This window comes from Talaromyces atroroseus, assembly GCF_001907595.1.
Source record: "Talaromyces atroroseus strain IBT 11181 chromosome Unknown scaffold_0, whole genome shotgun sequence".
In the NCBI taxonomy this organism is placed as follows: Eukaryota; Fungi; Ascomycota; class Eurotiomycetes; order Eurotiales; family Trichocomaceae; genus Talaromyces; species Talaromyces atroroseus.
Genome location: NW_017971432.1, coordinates 2,975,211 through 2,992,482, shown reverse-complemented (window position 1 = coordinate 2,992,482; position 17,272 = coordinate 2,975,211). Strand labels below are relative to the sequence as shown.

The following is a 17,272-nucleotide window of genomic DNA, read 5'->3' as shown; positions in this document are numbered from 1 at the left end:
CCGACACTCGGAGCCGCTGGAGCCTAATCGCCCGCTACTAGTACTAGGAATTGATAATGGGGGTATTTGGATTGACTCCGGCACAAGTATTTCTCACAAAAAAATAAAAAATTAGGCAGAAAAAGAAAATTCTCGAACAACTGTCACGACTGTTCTTTCCATGCCCCATACTTGCGGTAGATATCACGACCGAAGGTGTCCTTCAGCGCTTCAACTGTGTCACCGTGGAACGGCAGCGCGGCCTGGACGGCACCAATACCGCACAGCCCGTTCTTGCGGTCAATGAACCAGGTGAGCGTACGCCCACCACCCCATGTCAGCGTGCCTTCGCCATAAAAGCCATCTGCGTCCTGCAGTGTGAGCAGGCCCCCCAGGCCGAATCCCAGCTTGACTTCTGGGGCAATGCCTACGCGGAAGAACGGGCCGATAGGGCCTGCCAGCGCAGCTTGGTGACCCGCTGTGGCTTGGGGGGAAAGGTGGTGCCGGAACATGTCGTCGACGGTAGAAGGTTTAAGCAGCTTTCCGTCGTTGGCCAGCAGCGAGTGAAGAACCTTGACGAAACTTGCTCCCGACATGAACAGGCCGTGACCGCCAAAGTCCCCTTTTGTTTGGCTGTTGGAATGATTGGAGCCGCCGCCGCCGACCACCGCGCGTCCGAAGCCATCAGGGTCATTGGGGTTGAGATCGACAAGGCGAGAGCGCAGCTCCTCGCGCGTGACGGGGAAGAATTGGGCGTCGTCGATGCCGAGCGGGTCAAACATGCGCTGCTGCATGCGCTCGCCTAATGTAAGTCCTGTCACTCGCTCTACGATGCGACCGGCCCAGTCAAGTCCGGGGCCGTACATCCAGCTTGTGCCAGGCTGAAAGCTGAGTGGGTAGCAGAAGAGTTCTTCGACCGTTTTGCGCTGGCCTTCTTGCCGAGAGACGAACTTCTCTCTCCATCGGGCGATAGGTGGTGTTAGAAAGTGATAGGGAGTGCCAGAGCTATGCGTGAGCAGCATTTCCAGAGTGATTGGGCCGTTCTGCGGCTCAAGGATAGGGGCGCCGTCGTCAGAGAAGCCGGTGAGAACCTGCTTGCTAGCGAGTTCGGGTGCGATAGATGATACATCGCCGGTTAAGGTAAGGAGGCCGTCCTCCACGCACTGCAGGGCGGCGATGGTGGCCATTACCTTGGTTGCTGAGGCCAGGTGCAACATGTCGTCCAGTCGCTGGGGACGCTTCTCGCCTGACAGAAGAGTGCGCTCGCCGAGAGCCTTGTCGTACACAAAACGGCCCTCGGCGTCAGTGACGCAGATAACGGCGCCGTTGATCTTTCCGGCATCGATGGCGGCCTGAAAGGCGGTTTCTATGTCGTTTGCCATGTTAAAGATAGATATTTACTTGCTGTACCTGAAGTGTAGAGAAGGAGAGAGAGAGAGAGAATGATCTAGAATAGTTCGTGCTCATAATGTGGAAAAGCGGCTCTTTATAGATGGAGATCTTCATCCGTCCGTCTTACGACCGCCGTAAAATCCGGGGTCGGTCCTGAGGCAAACGCGCTAAGCTCCACCGATCACTGCCCTTAGTTAGGGCTAGTCTAGTCCGCAGCCCTAACTCATATTTTCTAAGCCATTCGAATTTCTTAAACTAAATACAAATTTGCTACATACGTACCAGGATTATAAGGCTGCCATGCTGATAATCGACCGAATTGCCCATAGTCATGAAGGAAAATTTCGAATTGATTGTTGAAGATCCTGCCTGAGGTTTCGAATGTAACTATTTCGACTACGAGCCTAAAGAACCAATATCGCCAAGCTCCCCGTTGTATACCGCATATTCAAACCTCTCAAATGCCACCCTAGTGACATGATCGCTCGATGGCAATAATTGGCTAGAATAAAGCAGTGCGATGCCTGACTTGCGATCAATGAACCAGCTGAGGTTGGGGAGCCCGGACCAATTCATGCTCCCTGCCTTTCTGCCATTTGTCCAATCTCTTTCTGATATCTGGCCACCAAGGGCATGATTCATCTCATAAGGCTGAATGACCTTTTTCTCTGCCTTGGAGCCTATTTTACCTTCTCGAAAGCCCTTGTAAATTGCTGCTCTGTTATCTCGCAGTGCCTTAATTCCATCGGGGAAGAGGCATGGCATAAATAGAGCCTCCATACTGCTCGATGTCAACAGAGTACCATCATTCTTTAGAACTGAGACTAAAAGCTTCATGTAATCTGCTGCACAGGAGAAGAGGCCCCCACCACCGTGGTCGTCCGGAAGATCGTCGGAGACAAAGCGTGTCGGGCTGGGGATCAGAGTTCCATCAGCAATTCTCATGGACATGTCTGCGCGCCGAGATTTGATATCAGACCGTTCTTGTATCCGGAAAGTGGTGGAGGTCATTCCGAGAGGCTTCCAGATGTTTGCTTCCATGTACGCGCCTAGGGTTTGGTTGGTCACGCGCTCGATCATCTGACCGACCCAGTCGAGGCCGACACCGTATGACCAGGAAGTGCCTGGTTCATGAAGTAGTGGAAATAGGTACATTTTGGGCTAGAAGAAAAACATAAGATTAGCAACTATACATAATTCATATAAGTATGAAGTGCTCATACGATAGGCTGGATGCCCGCTTTTCCGTTGGCTTCCATGTACTTTGAGAAACGTGTTAGTTGGGGCTGAAGAAAGTCATATCCCAGACCACTCTGGTGCGTGAGAAGCAATCTAAGTGTGATTTTATTCTTCGCCTTTTGAACGATTGGCTTCCCGGTGTCGTCCTCGAATCCGACTAGAATCTCGGGAGCTTTCCACTCCTCAAGGATGTTGGAAACATCATCATCTAGGCTTAGCAATCCTCTCTCCACACATTGCAATGCAGAGATAGCCGTCATGAGTTTTGTGTTGGATGCAATCCACATTGTTGTGTCCGGGGTGAGGGGTTCAGAATAGAGATGCGAGGTTGGATCTACTGACATTGAGCCGAAGCTCTTGGAGTATGCGATGCCTATGTATCTACATAGTCAGTTGTTGCCGATATGCTTTATAACCAGATCAAATTCACGTACCATCTTTGTTCGCAGCCATCACAACACAGCCGGTCAGCTGTCGATCGGGACCTGGAGCCGTAGCTTGTGATAGATATTCTTCCAATGTAGCCATGCTGGAATTATTTGATAAAGTGCGTGACCGGTCACTACTCCATGCAGCAGTCGTCCCTTTTGATGACCTTGTAGTTTTATTCTAAGGTCTTGCCGGAGGGGTACTGCAGGTCAAAGTCCCTCGGCTAGCGGTAATAGGCAGGTGTAGCTTGTGTCACCAGGATACTTATAGGGATGACACTTAGCTAGCTCGAAGTAGTAATTTTTTGACCATCAATTCAACGATACTTGCCCCCGGATAACTCGTGGTCGCTATACCCCAGAGCTTGGGTTGAACACAAATCTGGAATTTCTCTGTTCTGTCTACACGTCATGACATCTATCATCAATGATCTTCTTGGTTCTATTCAACTCCTAATCTTTAAGGCTTGGCCAGGCATAGATAGCCTTGCACGCAGTGAACTACAAACATTGCATTCCTGTCTCGCATGTCTCATCTTGAAATGCAGCTATCTATCTATCTATAAGATAGTTTCAAGCTATCTAGAGCTGCGTTTTATACTATGGAGTACCCCTTAGACACCACGGGAAGATGAAGGCCCGCTGGCATCACAAGCCTACAAGGGCACAACAAAAACCACCTGGTAAAGAAAAAAAAAAAGGAGAAGCAAAAAAAGCAGAAATACATGCGACAGACGGGATTCGCTGGTGGTCACCCACCCAACTACTAACCGGCCGGCGTGTGGCTTAAGTACGGCTGAGCGGACGGGAAGCCCTGTTTTCCACACCCTATGGTCGCATGTGCTTGGTGAATAGAGAGAAAAGTTTATATAGGAGATTTGGCAGGGCTTCAGAATGGTCTAGCGTGGGCAGCGTGCACCAGGTCATCCTTATACAATCGCCGTCATGGATATAGCACTGGCTGGGAATACGTCTTTCAAGGCCGCTTACCAGAAGCAGTGCATCTACTGTAAGATGCCGCTGAGGCAGGCAGGGTGTATTTGGGATATCCAGATTTCATAGTATGCTGCTGCATTGTTCATCTAGCGGAAGCACACGGCCGCATGACCCCTAAAGCTAAGATGATAGCTATTCTAGAACAGGCAATTGGGAAACATGAAGAAAGCATTGGCTATGATGAAATAGATGCTATCTCGCTCAAATACTACCTAGCTGTTGCTTATGTAAGATTAGATGGCTGATTCAGAGAGTCGGAGGCTCTACAGAATCAAGTCCTGAGTTGGTGTTGTTGCCAACTGGGCAATCGGACTGTGATGGCGAATTTGATGGTATGTAATCTGGTTTTGATGTATCGTCAGCTCGGCAGAATGGACAAGTGTGAAATTGATAATGAATTTGGACGCATCTGGCGGTCAATATTATGATGAAATAGTGTCACGAGACTATTGGCTTTTTTTCTTATGGGATAGTCAACCAGTCTGGTCCTTCTGGACCGCTTTTTCTGGTCGACCGACGAAAGCTTTGACAGGGCTTTTCTTGGTTGAGTGTGTACATTAGCCCTGTTTGAAGTTTGGAGGATCTCCAACAAAATGCCTTCTTATAGTAATGGATTTCTTGATCTGTATGCTGTCCGGGTAAAGATCCTTCGCTGTAGACCTGCGGCCTTAGATTTGGCCGTGGCTCCCCATCTCCTGTTCAGTAAAAACATGGCGAATTTGGAGAACTGTTTTACAACATATTACTAATTAAATAAGTATTATAGTTGAGAAAAGAATAGATTCCTTTTCTCTCAATTGCTATACTAGCCTAATTCTCCGCTAAAGGAAATTTTGTGTGGTGTAGCTCTGCGTTTTATGATAGATGGCGACGAAGTAAGTTCGTATAGTAGCTAGTTTTAGTTAAGGCCTATACTTGACTAACTTGTTGCTCAAGACTTAACATAACTTAATAACAAGTTAAAAAATCAATGCTAAATGTGTAGGACGCAATGTATATCGAGTATTAGGGACTCCGGGTCTGAATGACAACCCTTTAATATTTATTAAGGTATTGACTAGTTATCTTCCATATAACAAGGCAAATATACATAGCTAGTTGTGCTCTAGATGTGGTAAATGTTGTGTAAGCCAGCTAATAACTGAGGTCTTCAATCGATTAGTTTTGTATATAAATGGAGGTACTTGATTTGGGGGTCCGAACATTCATAAGAGTAATCAAGTTTTTAGAGTATCTTAATTATGTAACCAGTTAGTGAGTGGAGTGTAATATGCTATAAACTTTAACTGCTTTTTTATACAAGCATCTTTAGTGAAAATCTCGAGATTTCATGTCGTACTCGAGTATATACCGCATGTGCCAGATACAGATAGTAAATCATTCATCGATGTCCCCAGAGCCTCATCAATTATCCATCTTGGGATAAAGATAAAAATCTCAACATACTGCTGCCCTCAGTGATGAGACCTATCATAAATAATATCCTTTCTATTTCCAAGCTTATGCGCACCATCGTATAATGCTTCTCCAGAGTTCAAGAAATTCCTGACCAGTATGTGGTCCTGAGATGATGCGCCCAAAGTCGATCAACCAACCAAGTGTGAAAAAAGTCGAAGGCGCAATGCTTCTTTGGCAGATAGAGATACCAATCGTTTTCATCGGTGAGTCTTGAGGTACGCGTCAAAACAGTGCATTCATGGTATGCTGGATAGGTCCCGCTGTTCTCCTAGTCAATGACACCAGTGACAACTTAGCCAGTAAATTCCTTCTTCACCATAATGATATCAGTCCGAACGTCGCCATACGTGAACACTGATTCTGGTATCATCGTCGAGTTATCATGGTCAAGGAAGGACGACTGAGCTTGACTAAGTCTTGCTGCCGTGGTGTCGTGGGGAACACTGTAGATCGCTGAAACCACTGGTTGAGGCAAGAGCTTTGAAACTGAACATTCATCGAGCCGGAGTTATTTACTCCATCTCCACAGCAAACTAGCGTTCTAACGGTGAATAGTCCTCAGCCAATGGAAAATGTTTTCAAGTTGTGTTCGTATCAACAACTTATCCTCATGCGATATTTGAGCCCATGCTTGATTCAGAATCATACCTGACATTAAGATGAGCCGAAACGGAACGAAATCTATGAAACCATGCGCCCTCGAAGTAGAAATATTGGGGGAATCCTTTGCATTCTATGTTCGCTGTCATTTTTGTCTCTCATTGTGACTTGGCGACAATATTCTGGTTGTATGTGACGACTACACCTTTAGCATAGCTCCCCCAGAGCATTGGTGAGTCGCAGAGGAGACTTAATATCTTCCATGACGATGTTTCAGGTAGACTCAAGAAGTTCATGAGAGCATAAAAGAGTTTGGTTTGGGTTTTCTTTATGGAAAGATCCCTAGAACAGATATTCTCATCAATAGACGCGATATGAGTCAAAGCAAAGCACTCATGGCAACGTCTTCGTATGGGGAATATTGCCATACGGATAGTCCGACCTGATAATTCGGAATCGTAATGGAATACCACTTTTCCTACACATCTAAGCTCGGGAAAATTTGGTCTGAAAACCGATTCTATTAGCTAGCTATGAACAATCAGAAGAATTCGTTCAGCCTGTCTCCCAGCATACCAGAGTAATATCAACAAAGCCCACAACTACCTCAACAGCGTTAATCGGCCACGACCACTGCGCTTTGAATGAAAAGCCCTTTGACCGCAACCTTGATCATGAACTTTGCTACACTAGCTACACCTACGCTGTCGGTCAAGCTCATTCCATCGCCCTTGCTGCCCAGCGTCCTCACGTCTCTTTTCGTCTTAGTTGGCTTCTGATCGTCGAATTCCAGCCTCACAGGTCTCACAAGAGTCCAATCCATCTTCGTTTCCCGAATCTCCTTGTCTACGAGGCCGTGATCCTCGAGTGCGTACTTGACATTGGTCCATGACATGAATGCCTTACTCAACAACGGTAGTCTAGCCCATGAATCTCCTGCCCCTGCTGTCGACATAACCACCACGCGACGAATGCCGGCCTGCTCCAGAACCTCGCAGACATTGGCGCATGAGTCGGCTAGAAAGCGAGGAGGTGAGACCTGAGCTGCGAAAGGGCTGTCAGACTTGCGAACTGTGTTCAAGGTGATGATCGCCGCAGAAGGTAATAGAGAAGGCACCGCGTAAAGAGCGTTGTGTATGTCTGATTTCGAGAGTACCGAGCCAGTGACGATAGTAAGGCCGGGGCGAGCGGCGAGGCTGCTGCAGGTACGCACAAGGGCCACCGCTGTGTGGCCCTGAGAGAGCAATTCAGATACGACGTGCTGGCCGGTCCGTCCACTGGCACCAAGGAGGAGGAAATGCATAGCTTTTGACGGTGGGTGATGCCGTTGTGTTGTCGTCTGCTTGAAGGCTTGTGCACAGAGGAAGAGACTTTGCTATCAAAGGGTGATGGGGTTGCGCACCCCTTTATGAGTTTGACCAGGCCTCCAGGACAGACGACCATGATTGATGAGTGAGTCCGGTTTAGGTACAAAGTCAGCTGCTGATTGGTCTGTTCGGTGTGTGTACTGCAAATGGAAGTTGACCCACTCGTTTTTCTTCATGAATATGTTGAAATGCACTAGGCCACCTCTTCACTTGCTGCTGGCATCCATTGGCTGTGAAATGGTAGGGCCCAGATGCGAGGCTGAAAATATTACCCCATTTTGCTAGAATACCAAAGCACCCTTCTCTCGAATTTACGTACATTCCCCTGCTACCCACTTAGGTCAGCGTAGACTCCTTTTGGTGGCTCCTCCAATATAACGTCCCTACGTGTCGACTTGGCGCTGCAGTCCTGGGTGAATAGCCAGAATAGAGTTGATTCTAAGAAGTTGTGTGGGTGGATTATTGTAAAGGGTTTGAAAGGCTTCTGGTAGAATACATGAAATGTTCAATTCGTCATTCCACCTTATATCTGTAAGTGCTGACTCTTTCGCCCACGTTGTTGGCTATGGCCTGCAATCGGTCATTCTCAGGCTGCAGCTCGGCATAAACATCTTGTGAGAAGTCCAGTGCCCCCAGGAGAACGATTTTCAGTACTAGATGGAAGAGGCGTTGGAAAGACACTGAAACCGGCTCAGGTCCAGAAGGCCGAGTCTTCGTTTGAACGAGTTCAAGATTAATGAGCCACTTTTCTAAAGAATCTAGCAAAGCTGCTTTCTCAGATAGTAGTTGAAGAGCAATCTCTTCTGTTTTAATCTGCGACACTCTGTCGAGGAATTCAAGCGTTAACGCGGAGATCCTCGTAAGCTCTGTCCGCATATCGGGTGCAATCGTGCGAAGATCGTGAGATTCAGCGGGCTGTTGATGTGGCAGCGTTCGGGGTGCCTCAACTGCTGTTGGAGGTGTTGTAAATTTACACGGCGCAGCAAACATCTTGATGATGAAAACATCCAGCAGAGGTAATTGATCATGGTTTCCTGGCATCAATTTGTTCGGGGTAACAAAACTTGGCCTTGCCCGGTACTCGTGCATGATATTGAGTCCTTGAATAATATGCTGGGCCATCCCAGCAAAATTTTTCCGTACTTGCTCAATGCTGATGAAGATCTGGCAGCAAAGTAATGCCGACTTCAACCCATTGGAACTGGGAGATGACAAGGTAGAAGCAAGACCCCCCAAGGCCTTAGTGTATTGCTGGAGACCGTAATGATAGCTCGAGGTCTGCTGACCGTCTCCGAGCCTCTCAACATCTCTTCGAAGTGTTCTTAGAGACAAAAGTGCGTGTCGTATAGGCGGATCAGTCAAGCTGGCTTGGAGGACTTGCCGGGCTTCTTCGTCACAGTCCAGATTCACGTCAAACATGGTTTTGATTGAAAAGTGACGACTGAGAAGGTCGATATCCCGAGAGGTAACCTCAATGTAGGCGGACTGTAAACCAGGATCTGATTTCTTGCCGTCAGCATAGGCGTTGTTAATGGGTTGACTGGCGAAAGCCCTAAAGGGGGATTCGTAGCCGTCGCAAGTACGACCAGTGCTGACACATTTCCGGCAAAACGGCTTATTCTCGTCGCACTTGACCCTAGTTAGCGAGATACGGTGACCCCTGACTAGGATGCTCGCATAAAAAGAAATAGAAGTGAGGGGAAACGGGGGGAAACGGGGTATCCATAAGAAATGGGACGTAGTCGATTACCTTTATTTTCCTAGTCCTATTTCTGGTTAGGCACAAGAACTGAGATTCAATTTTAATCACATGCGGATCTGTATATTATGAACTAACCTACAGGTAAGGCAACCGCTTTTTACCTTGGTTCTACGTTTCATGTTCCATTTGTGGACGACAACGCTTCCAGCCATTTTTGGGTAGCGGATGGAGCATTCACGCTGGTCGGTAGACAGTGCAATTTTCTTCGTAATAATCAGTATAGAAGAAAGTTACTTCCTGCTTCATCAACCTGAGTCAAACCCATCGTCCGAAGAGTCTGTCAACCTCGTATTGCTTGTTCGAATGGGTCCAGCTCTCCACACTTGATGTTGTACTTGATAGTCAACGTATTATCGACACTGTAAGAAGCAGAAAATCCGAACAGACAAATCAAAGAATGCAGGAAGAAGGAAGATGAGTCAAGCAGGAGGTTAAAATATACTTAAATAGCGGAGACATTGGTGCTAACTAGATTGGGTAGCGAGAGCGAACCCACCAATCATATTGCGCAATACTACTATGGCATATATATACTGGGAAGGGTTTTGTTTTATTCTAATCTTTGATGAAAGTTAAGATATTCAGGCCCCGTAAAAGTCGCTAGCTCGATGCCTTTTCTTATATATCAAGCGGCTGTCCGCATGTCTCTCAAAATCAAGTATCTACACTATGTCGAGACTCTCATCCAGCTCAAGATTCGCATCGGAAATACTGTACAGCTCAAAAATGCCGGCTTTTACTCTATATGGCGCTCGCGGCTCGACAAATACCGACCGGGTCCGTTTGACACTTGCCGAAGGTGACTTTACGGATTACGAACTCGTGTTTCTAAACCTTCAGATAGGAGAGCAAAAGGTGAGTGACCCGTTTACTTCGCAACCGATATATAAAAATTTCTTGTCACTTCAGTGTTTGTTCCCCTGGCCGCATAGCTCGATTCTCGTGGGAGCTAACGCGGTTGTATCCAGTCCAAAGAACACACGAAACGTCACCCATGGGGTAAAATACCCGTATTGACCTTCCCCGATGGTTTCACTCTCTACGAGAGTCGTGCAATCTGCAAATACATCGCAAAGAAGTACTCCTTTCCTCTTCTACCACCGGACTCCGACGTCGAAGCTGCGGCGCTGTTCGACCAGGCGCAGTGCACAGAAATGTCCTACTTCGCAGAACCTGCAGGTAGAATCGCCTTCGAGAAATTTGTCAAAAAGTTTATTGGACTGCCTCCTAATGAAGCTGTTGTCTTGGATGCACTGCGGTCGGTTGAGATGTTTTTCGATGTTGCGGAACGTCTCTTACACGACAGGGAATACATGGCTGGAAATGACTTCACTCTCGTGGACATCTACTACATTCCGTTAATCCAAAGACTTTTTGTATGCGGATATGGAGATATTATTGTTAGTCGCGAAGCAGTGAGTGCTTGGTGGGAGCGCTGCATGAATCGGCCAGCCATACAGAGGATGCTGGCCACTGACAAGGAGGCTGCGGTTAGTAGATAGGATGACTAACTTGGGATATAGCTAGTTGTGGATACGAAGAGGAACAGCTACATGTTGCTGCTTAAATATCTTGATAATGATGTACCCCAGAGCTGATATTACTCAAAGCTCACTATTAGAGCATAACAAGAATGACTATAAATGCTCCATGTCGATTTGACCAAAACTCTCCAATTCTATGTCAACTCATAAAGTATCACTGGCCTGAATGACTAAAAACTTGATTCAAACATTGCGACAAATATTTCCATATAATAATTGGCCACTTTAGCTGTCATTTCGACTATTTTCAAAGACACGTACATGGCAAGAGACATAAAATGACTTGGTTTGTCAGCCAGCCGAGACGTCATGAAAAGACCGGAAATACGAGGAGTCTCCATTAAAGAAACTTGAGCTCTGCAATTCTCGTATTCTGAAGAGGGAGAGTATTTCATTCTGTGGATTTCTGGATTTGATATTATTATGCCCACGGAGTTAACCAGTGGAGCTAGGACGAGGAAGGGATACACAAGCACAATCCAAGGAACCTCCCACTCGATATCATCAGTCTGTAACATCATTGAGAAATGGCTCGCCAAAAGATTCTCGTTATCGGAGCTGGTGAATTGGGCTTCTTCGAGGCACTTTTGACACCTTAGAAAATGTTATTTAGAGCTGTTCATTAAGGGCATATTCATGTGAGAGTGATACACCAATTTGATTGTAAGTAAACCTTAGATTACTAGTATAAGCACGTATGAACAGCAGGACTGAACAAGAATTTTATTTTTGCGCGTTCGTGGCCAAATATATCGTTTTCATACATCCTAGAAACGCTAGTTCGTTCCCTGCCGCACCAAGTTGATGAGACACGGAAGATTTCCGCTTTTCGCTTATTCTTGTTCCCGATAATTCAATACGTCTAATGGAGCCCCATCAGGGTACAGAAAGTACATAAGACCAGACCCTGTTGTAAACTTATTGACCGGTAATATATATAGTGTATCTAGAACTATATAATAACTGATCACGGATTTATCAAACCTTAGAATTAATTGATTAACTCGACCTTGAAAAGGATCCTGTGCCTGCCTAGGTTGCAAGCCGGCTTCAGCAACAAACGATATGAGAAGGAAAGTGCTAGCGCTAAAAACGACTGCAGCTCCCTTGTGAGTGAGAGGAAAGATGGTAAATATATCCGTTCTCTTGGTCTCTTCCTCTTTTCTTTTCTTTAAATTCGGCATGTTGTGGCAGATGTCACCATCGTAGCTACCTGGAACACTTGGTCAGCCTCTGAAAACGGCATTTATAAACAGGATACCCATCAGGTAAGCAAAAAAATCAGCATAAAAACATACAACAGACGGGATTCGCTGGTGGTCACCCACCCAACTACTAACCGGCCGGCGTGTGGCTTAAGTACGGCTGAGCGGACGGGAAGCCCTGTTTTCCACACCCTATGGTCGTATGTGATGGAAGAGTAACGATATCAGCTTCATATTAGAGGGTTGGCAATACTCCGAGAATATGTGCAAGCATCATCGTAGTTACTAATATTATTGCCTAGCCAAGTTCAACCTAGCATATTGAACTGACTATCTCTCACTCTCTTGAAATGGCCAGAGCTTCTCAAATAATACCTCTCGCTTTCATCTTGAGCCGATCCAACAAAGATATCTTTAAATTCCCGACAGTTTGCACTGGCAATTTCATAGTCTTCAGGGGCAACCATACCATCAACGGGTAAAACGCCTTCGTCCCGAAATAAGGAAAGCATTTACCCAACGCCGTCGACATTCTCCTCCTCCTTGGAGTGGCGCTCAAGATCCTCCATTGTGAACCCTATTGGGCAGGGTATCTGGCTATCGGGAAGTAGCTCATTCCAATGAGCAGCGAGCCATATAAGTGATTGGCGCAGAAAGAAGAGATCTCGATTCTCCCACACTCCGCTTACCAACCAGACCGGTTTTCACACAAAGGGGGTCACTGTCTGCCGAAGAACAGCCCAGTGGTGAGGTGCCCGTTTGTAAACCTGAGCTTGGTAATATTTGGGTATAGTCTCGCTCTTCAGATCACTATCAATCTTCTTTTGTTCATCTTGGCCGAGGCTGTCGAAATTTTCAGGCCTCCCTGGGACAATCCACCCCTCTCTGATGGGCCCATGATGCCGGAACATCCTTGGGACATCAGACTGATAGGACAGAGGGGACCACACATGCTGATTGCCAATCTACAATGCATGTAATCTTGCAAGGATTGGGATCAACAAATACGTTATCCAAATGAAGATCAGGATGTCGGAGAACTCTGGGTAGTCCTGCGTCTTCGGTCTGTGAAGGAACCAAATAAGGGGCCACGTCTAGATATTGAGTAAGGAAAGAAATTGCGTCCTTAGGAAGCTCATGATCTTGAGTTGACCTGTAATAGTCCATCCTAGGAGATGCATATGATTTGATCCATGCCATCCCATTGCGCCCTAATGCTTGTGTATATTCACATGGCTCTCGCCCTGCGCACCCACAGCTCGGCTGAAGTAAGTGGGCCTATTGGAAGCGGCTCGAGGGCTTCAGGGATAGTAGATTCAATGTTGAGATCCTCTGCATATCCTGTTAATGAACGCAAATCTTCCTTGAAATAGATGCAGCCATGCTTAGGAAAGGGAATCGTGGTCAGTTTTTGCTCTATGTCAACTACTTGTGTGACCAAATTGAGATTTGCTTGTCGTGACAATTGATTCCAAAGCGTACCAAGCCTAACACCAGGTGCCCTCTCTTCAATGATATACTCTACCTCGACAGGGTTACTCGCTGCATTTGCAGACCACGCAAAAACGCGGGGAACAGGGATATTGAAAACCTCTCGTAGCTAGAAAAATTAGATAAATGAGTTAACTATCGTATAAGAATATTCACCATACCAACTTGCGGGTAGCGACTTCAGAAGCAGGTGTGTATTTAGGGGGTCCGGCGTTTGGGTTCGGGAGTTTCGTAAACACTTCGGTCCCATTGTCCGTGATCAAGATAAATGCTTTGTTGTTAGACCCTCCGGGCATTTAATTACACTAGTACCTGCCCAATGGTGATTTCGGTCAATACTCTGTTGTTGCGTTGACTGTCAAAATATAAGACATACAGTACTGAGCTCCATCACTAACGCCGACAGCAATAGCGATAAGTTGACGCAAATAAAAATTCACATAACGTTTAGAGAGCTCAGCCTCTTCGTTGAGTCTAAAGATCTCCCAGTAAACAGGATTCAAACTAGACACTAAGTAATCTCGTACAGCCATCGGTGCCGAGTGTATCGGTACAAGTCTTCTTCGGATATTTTCTCATCTATCACACGCATGTTAGCTTGCTGCTTATTTATTTTCCAAGGATTGATTATGGGGGGGGGGGCATTACTTGTTCCATTCAACGCTTCTATGCATAGTTCTGGCTGTGGTCCTAGTCGTGTTGTGGAAGGATGAGATAATGAACAGAACCTCACATTTCGATAAGATAAAAAGGCATTCGAGTAGTATTTCGCAATATCCTGCTTCAGAAGGATCGAACTATTTTTGTACATGATGACTGTGAGCTCCTTCTCGGCATGTTGGATGGATGATTTCAGGTTGGCCAGGGGCTGAGTTCGGGTTCGGATGTTTTACAAATCCTTTTTGCCACTCAGACACGTGTTCACAATTTTAACTATCCGCTCCGCAACGTCGTTGATTTTCTTTGTAAACCTGATGAATATATTTTTATAATGAAAGATGCGAGGTTCAGCCGCGAGGTGAATATGGCCAGGTCACGACGACGCCTCAGGTTTTTGGTCGCTGTGGGGTAATCGCTACGCACGGACCATGTGGCGGCGAGCTTAATTCAACCTTCCATCGAAATTTCGTCTTCCTCGATCCTACACATATCTGCAGATTAGAGATGAGTTCGCAACATCGTTAGTAGTGAGCAAACATATGCTACAAGAGACTGGGGTCTTGGCATGGAGTCAGAATTTCCCCCTCTTCCATCATCAGGCCGCTCAGCAAAGCATTCCGCCAGCGCCTCCCTGAACAGAAACGGCTTGGCTGCTTCAGAAAATGGGTATCGTGGCGTGGAAATCGCCTCAAATGGCTCCAAGATAATTCATAGAATATTATCGCGAGACGGAGATGCCATCCTAGAATATGTTGACACCGACTCGCGCAACAAAACCATCACGCACTATCGCTGGCAGGTCTCTAGCGACAGCCTGATGAAAAATAGTCGTTTCTTTTCTGCTTTGTTAGACCCAAACAAGTTCTCTGAGGGAAGAAAATTCGTTGAGAACAAAGCTCGGTCAAAGGAGCCGTTGACGGCGTTTGATATCAAGTCTGATAACGATTATGAGAACGAATCGCCAGAGCAATTGCCACTGATTAGTCTGAATTTAAGCCGCTTGATGGGCAAGCATCGAATAGAGAGTCTCGAGTTGTTCCTCAAAGTATTAATATCTGCCCAAGACGCTGATCTCAGCGCTAAATTAGGAACAGAACTACTTCAACAATCCGTTCCTATCATCGCCGGGTTGATAGAGGTTGGGGGCTTGTTCAGTTCGGCAGAGGCGGTCAATGAGTCTTTGGGTAAAGCAAAGTATCGCCCTTATATCAAAGGCATCCAATCTCTTGAATTATTCAACCCATCCTTATTGAAGCTAAGCGAGGAAAGGCTTCGCCAAGTCATATATATAGCAATGTCCATACAACATGATACAATATTTCGAGTGGCTTCACATGCATTGATATTACTAGGGTCCATAAGATGGCTAGATGGAGGTATGGGACCTGATAAATCTGGAAGCCATCGTTGGTCATATTTTGAAAATGGAATAGAAGGTACGTGCTTTTGTATTCGGAGCAAATATCGTTGAAAAATTGATAAATGGACTCATAGTTATGATTAGAGGAACTATATTACAGACGACAATGTATAATGAACACAATAACTGATCTACAAGCCCACTTCCTACGCGCTTACGGTGCATTGGAAGACGAGGAGGTCGAGCGCAGCAAACCTCAAACAAAAAATAATATGCTTGTAACGGCTGTTTCATCGAACCCCCGCTCCTTACAATGCCGATGGGGCTTCGACAACTCTAGGGCTTGTGACTCTTTTCACCTCGGTGAAATGATTCGGTTTTTCTCCATGCGGTCCAAGACTATATTTCTAGGATCTACGTTGATCGATTCTGGTTACGATAACGCCTTCGATGAAGAAGAACAAGAAGACGAAGAACAAGGAGGATGGGATGATCAAAAAGGATACAAAGATGGAAGAAATGTATCCTACAATGAAGGAAATCGTGCTGCGAATATAGCTTCTTCTGATATATTGTCCATCACTGCGTCCCTGCGTCAAGTACCCGACTATCAACTTGATCCTAACCATACCGGATGCGGAATCCGTCGGCGTCTGCTTCCATTGTTAGATTGCATTGACGGCTTTATCGGACATCGACGAGCTGTTATTGGAGTAACAGACGTCATGGTGTGGAAATGGAGTACTGCGCACGCTAGTCAGCGAAAGCGTAATACAGACTCTTGGAAGTCACCTAGTCGATCAAGCGCAGAAGTTGATATACGCGGAGCGAAGCTTGTGGGGATTCGGAAGATTACACCAAGGCCTTCTGCCATTGACATCATGAACCACTCCGTCTCTATAGTTGAAAAGGCCGGTAAAGTGGTGGCACCGAGCACGTCATCACCATCAACTTTGCCATTGAACGTTTTACAGCAGTCGCAAGAAGAGGCAAGATTGTTTTTTACAGCATTGAAAAGAAATTGGGAAAGCTGAGTTTCCTTTATATCATGTATTATCTGTCGATTAGAGCCGGTTATGAAGAAGAGCATTCCTTTAAGTTTTAGACGCAGTGTAACATAAACAAATCTCAGTACTCCGTGGAAAGTTGAAGAAGAGAATGTTTAAAACAAACTTAACTCAGAGGATAATTATGTCGCTTGTCTTAAACCACTCGTTTCGATAATTCAATTGTGACGCGATCAAAACCCAGAGGTAGTCTCAGTCGCTTCCAGTTGCTCGCCACGCTTAGAACGCATCTCCTAATCTATATAGGATGGATAAATCGAGATTTCTTTTCGACGTCAAAGGGTGGCAATTGTATAGTGAAGTTTTGTCACTCTAATCCTCTGCTACATGTGGAAAGGGACAAGAGGAATATGGACTTCCATATTAGCTTATGGGCCATATATACTGTCTTTCTCTCTAGAGCTAAACCAACAATTCGGGGTCCCTGCATTGTATCTACGAAAATATCAAAAGATTTGAGGCAAATAGTAAAGGAGTCTAGATTCTGTCAGGGTGATGTCCAGACCAGTCTAGATCCCGCATATTTCCAGGGTCCTAGGTGCTATCGTTTTAAGCTTATCCCAAAAATCAATCCCGTGGGTGCATCAGGCACGGTTGTGTTTGCCTTTAGGAGTATTGGACTGATTATAAATCATAGAACTATGCTAATGGCAAAGCGAACACGAAATGTGAATTTCCCATTTCCAGTCAAATTACGCAGAGTATGTTCACCTGATGATAGATA

The 17,272-nt window shown here is 46.0% G+C and overlaps 7 protein-coding genes across 7 annotated transcripts, besides 2 other annotated features; 2 read left to right on the top strand and 5 right to left on the bottom strand.

Annotated features, from left to right (window-relative positions):
• Nucleotides 1-143: 143 nt before the first annotated feature.
• Nucleotides 144-1,361, bottom strand: UA08_01033 (hypothetical protein; the record flags this gene model as incomplete). The annotated part of the gene is made up of 1 exon (XM_020259776.1): nt 144-1,361. The coding sequence occupies one exon, from the start codon at nt 1,359-1,361 to the stop codon at nt 144-146; it is 1,218 nt and encodes a 405-aa protein (XP_020123806.1).
• A 406-nt stretch (nt 1,362-1,767) lies between these two features.
• Nucleotides 1,768-3,138, bottom strand: UA08_01032 (hypothetical protein; the record flags this gene model as incomplete). Its single annotated transcript, XM_020259775.1, has 3 exons — nt 1,768-2,532; nt 2,595-2,983; nt 3,045-3,138. 3 exons carry the CDS (start codon nt 3,136-3,138, stop codon nt 1,768-1,770), a joined length of 1,248 nt encoding a protein of 415 aa, XP_020123807.1.
• A 603-nt stretch (nt 3,139-3,741) lies between these two features.
• Nucleotides 3,742-3,908: a repeat region (Identified by RepeatMasker using a combination of RepBase library and repeat library created with RepeatScout).
• Nucleotides 3,909-6,708: 2,800 nt separating this feature from the next.
• Nucleotides 6,709-7,395, bottom strand: UA08_01031 (hypothetical protein; the record flags this gene model as incomplete). The annotated part of the gene is made up of 1 exon (XM_020259774.1): nt 6,709-7,395. One exon carries the CDS (start codon nt 7,393-7,395, stop codon nt 6,709-6,711), a length of 687 nt encoding a protein of 228 aa, XP_020123808.1.
• A 577-nt stretch (nt 7,396-7,972) lies between these two features.
• On the bottom strand, nt 7,973-9,373 carry UA08_01030 (hypothetical protein; the record flags this gene model as incomplete). The annotated part of the gene is made up of 2 exons (XM_020259773.1): nt 7,973-9,088; nt 9,323-9,373. 2 exons carry the CDS (start codon nt 9,371-9,373, stop codon nt 7,973-7,975), a joined length of 1,167 nt encoding a protein of 388 aa, XP_020123809.1.
• Nucleotides 9,374-9,947: 574 nt separating this feature from the next.
• Nucleotides 9,948-10,819, top strand: UA08_01029 (hypothetical protein; the record flags this gene model as incomplete). The annotated part of the gene is made up of 3 exons (XM_020259771.1): nt 9,948-10,076; nt 10,190-10,711; nt 10,745-10,819. The coding sequence occupies 3 exons, from the start codon at nt 9,948-9,950 to the stop codon at nt 10,817-10,819; spliced, it is 726 nt and encodes a 241-aa protein (XP_020124339.1).
• A 1,218-nt stretch (nt 10,820-12,037) lies between these two features.
• Nucleotides 12,038-12,181: a repeat region (Identified by RepeatMasker using a combination of RepBase library and repeat library created with RepeatScout).
• Nucleotides 12,182-13,198: 1,017 nt separating this feature from the next.
• On the bottom strand, nt 13,199-13,994 carry UA08_01028 (hypothetical protein; the record flags this gene model as incomplete). Its single annotated transcript, XM_020259770.1, has 4 exons — nt 13,199-13,311; nt 13,453-13,570; nt 13,623-13,747; nt 13,838-13,994. 4 exons carry the CDS (start codon nt 13,992-13,994, stop codon nt 13,199-13,201), a joined length of 513 nt encoding a protein of 170 aa, XP_020124338.1.
• A 1,489-nt stretch (nt 13,995-15,483) lies between these two features.
• On the top strand, nt 15,484-16,515 carry UA08_01027 (hypothetical protein; the record flags this gene model as incomplete). The annotated part of the gene is made up of 3 exons (XM_020259769.1): nt 15,484-15,497; nt 15,555-15,557; nt 15,642-16,515. The coding sequence occupies 3 exons, from the start codon at nt 15,484-15,486 to the stop codon at nt 16,513-16,515; spliced, it is 891 nt and encodes a 296-aa protein (XP_020124347.1).
• Nucleotides 16,516-17,272: the final 757 nt, after the last annotated feature.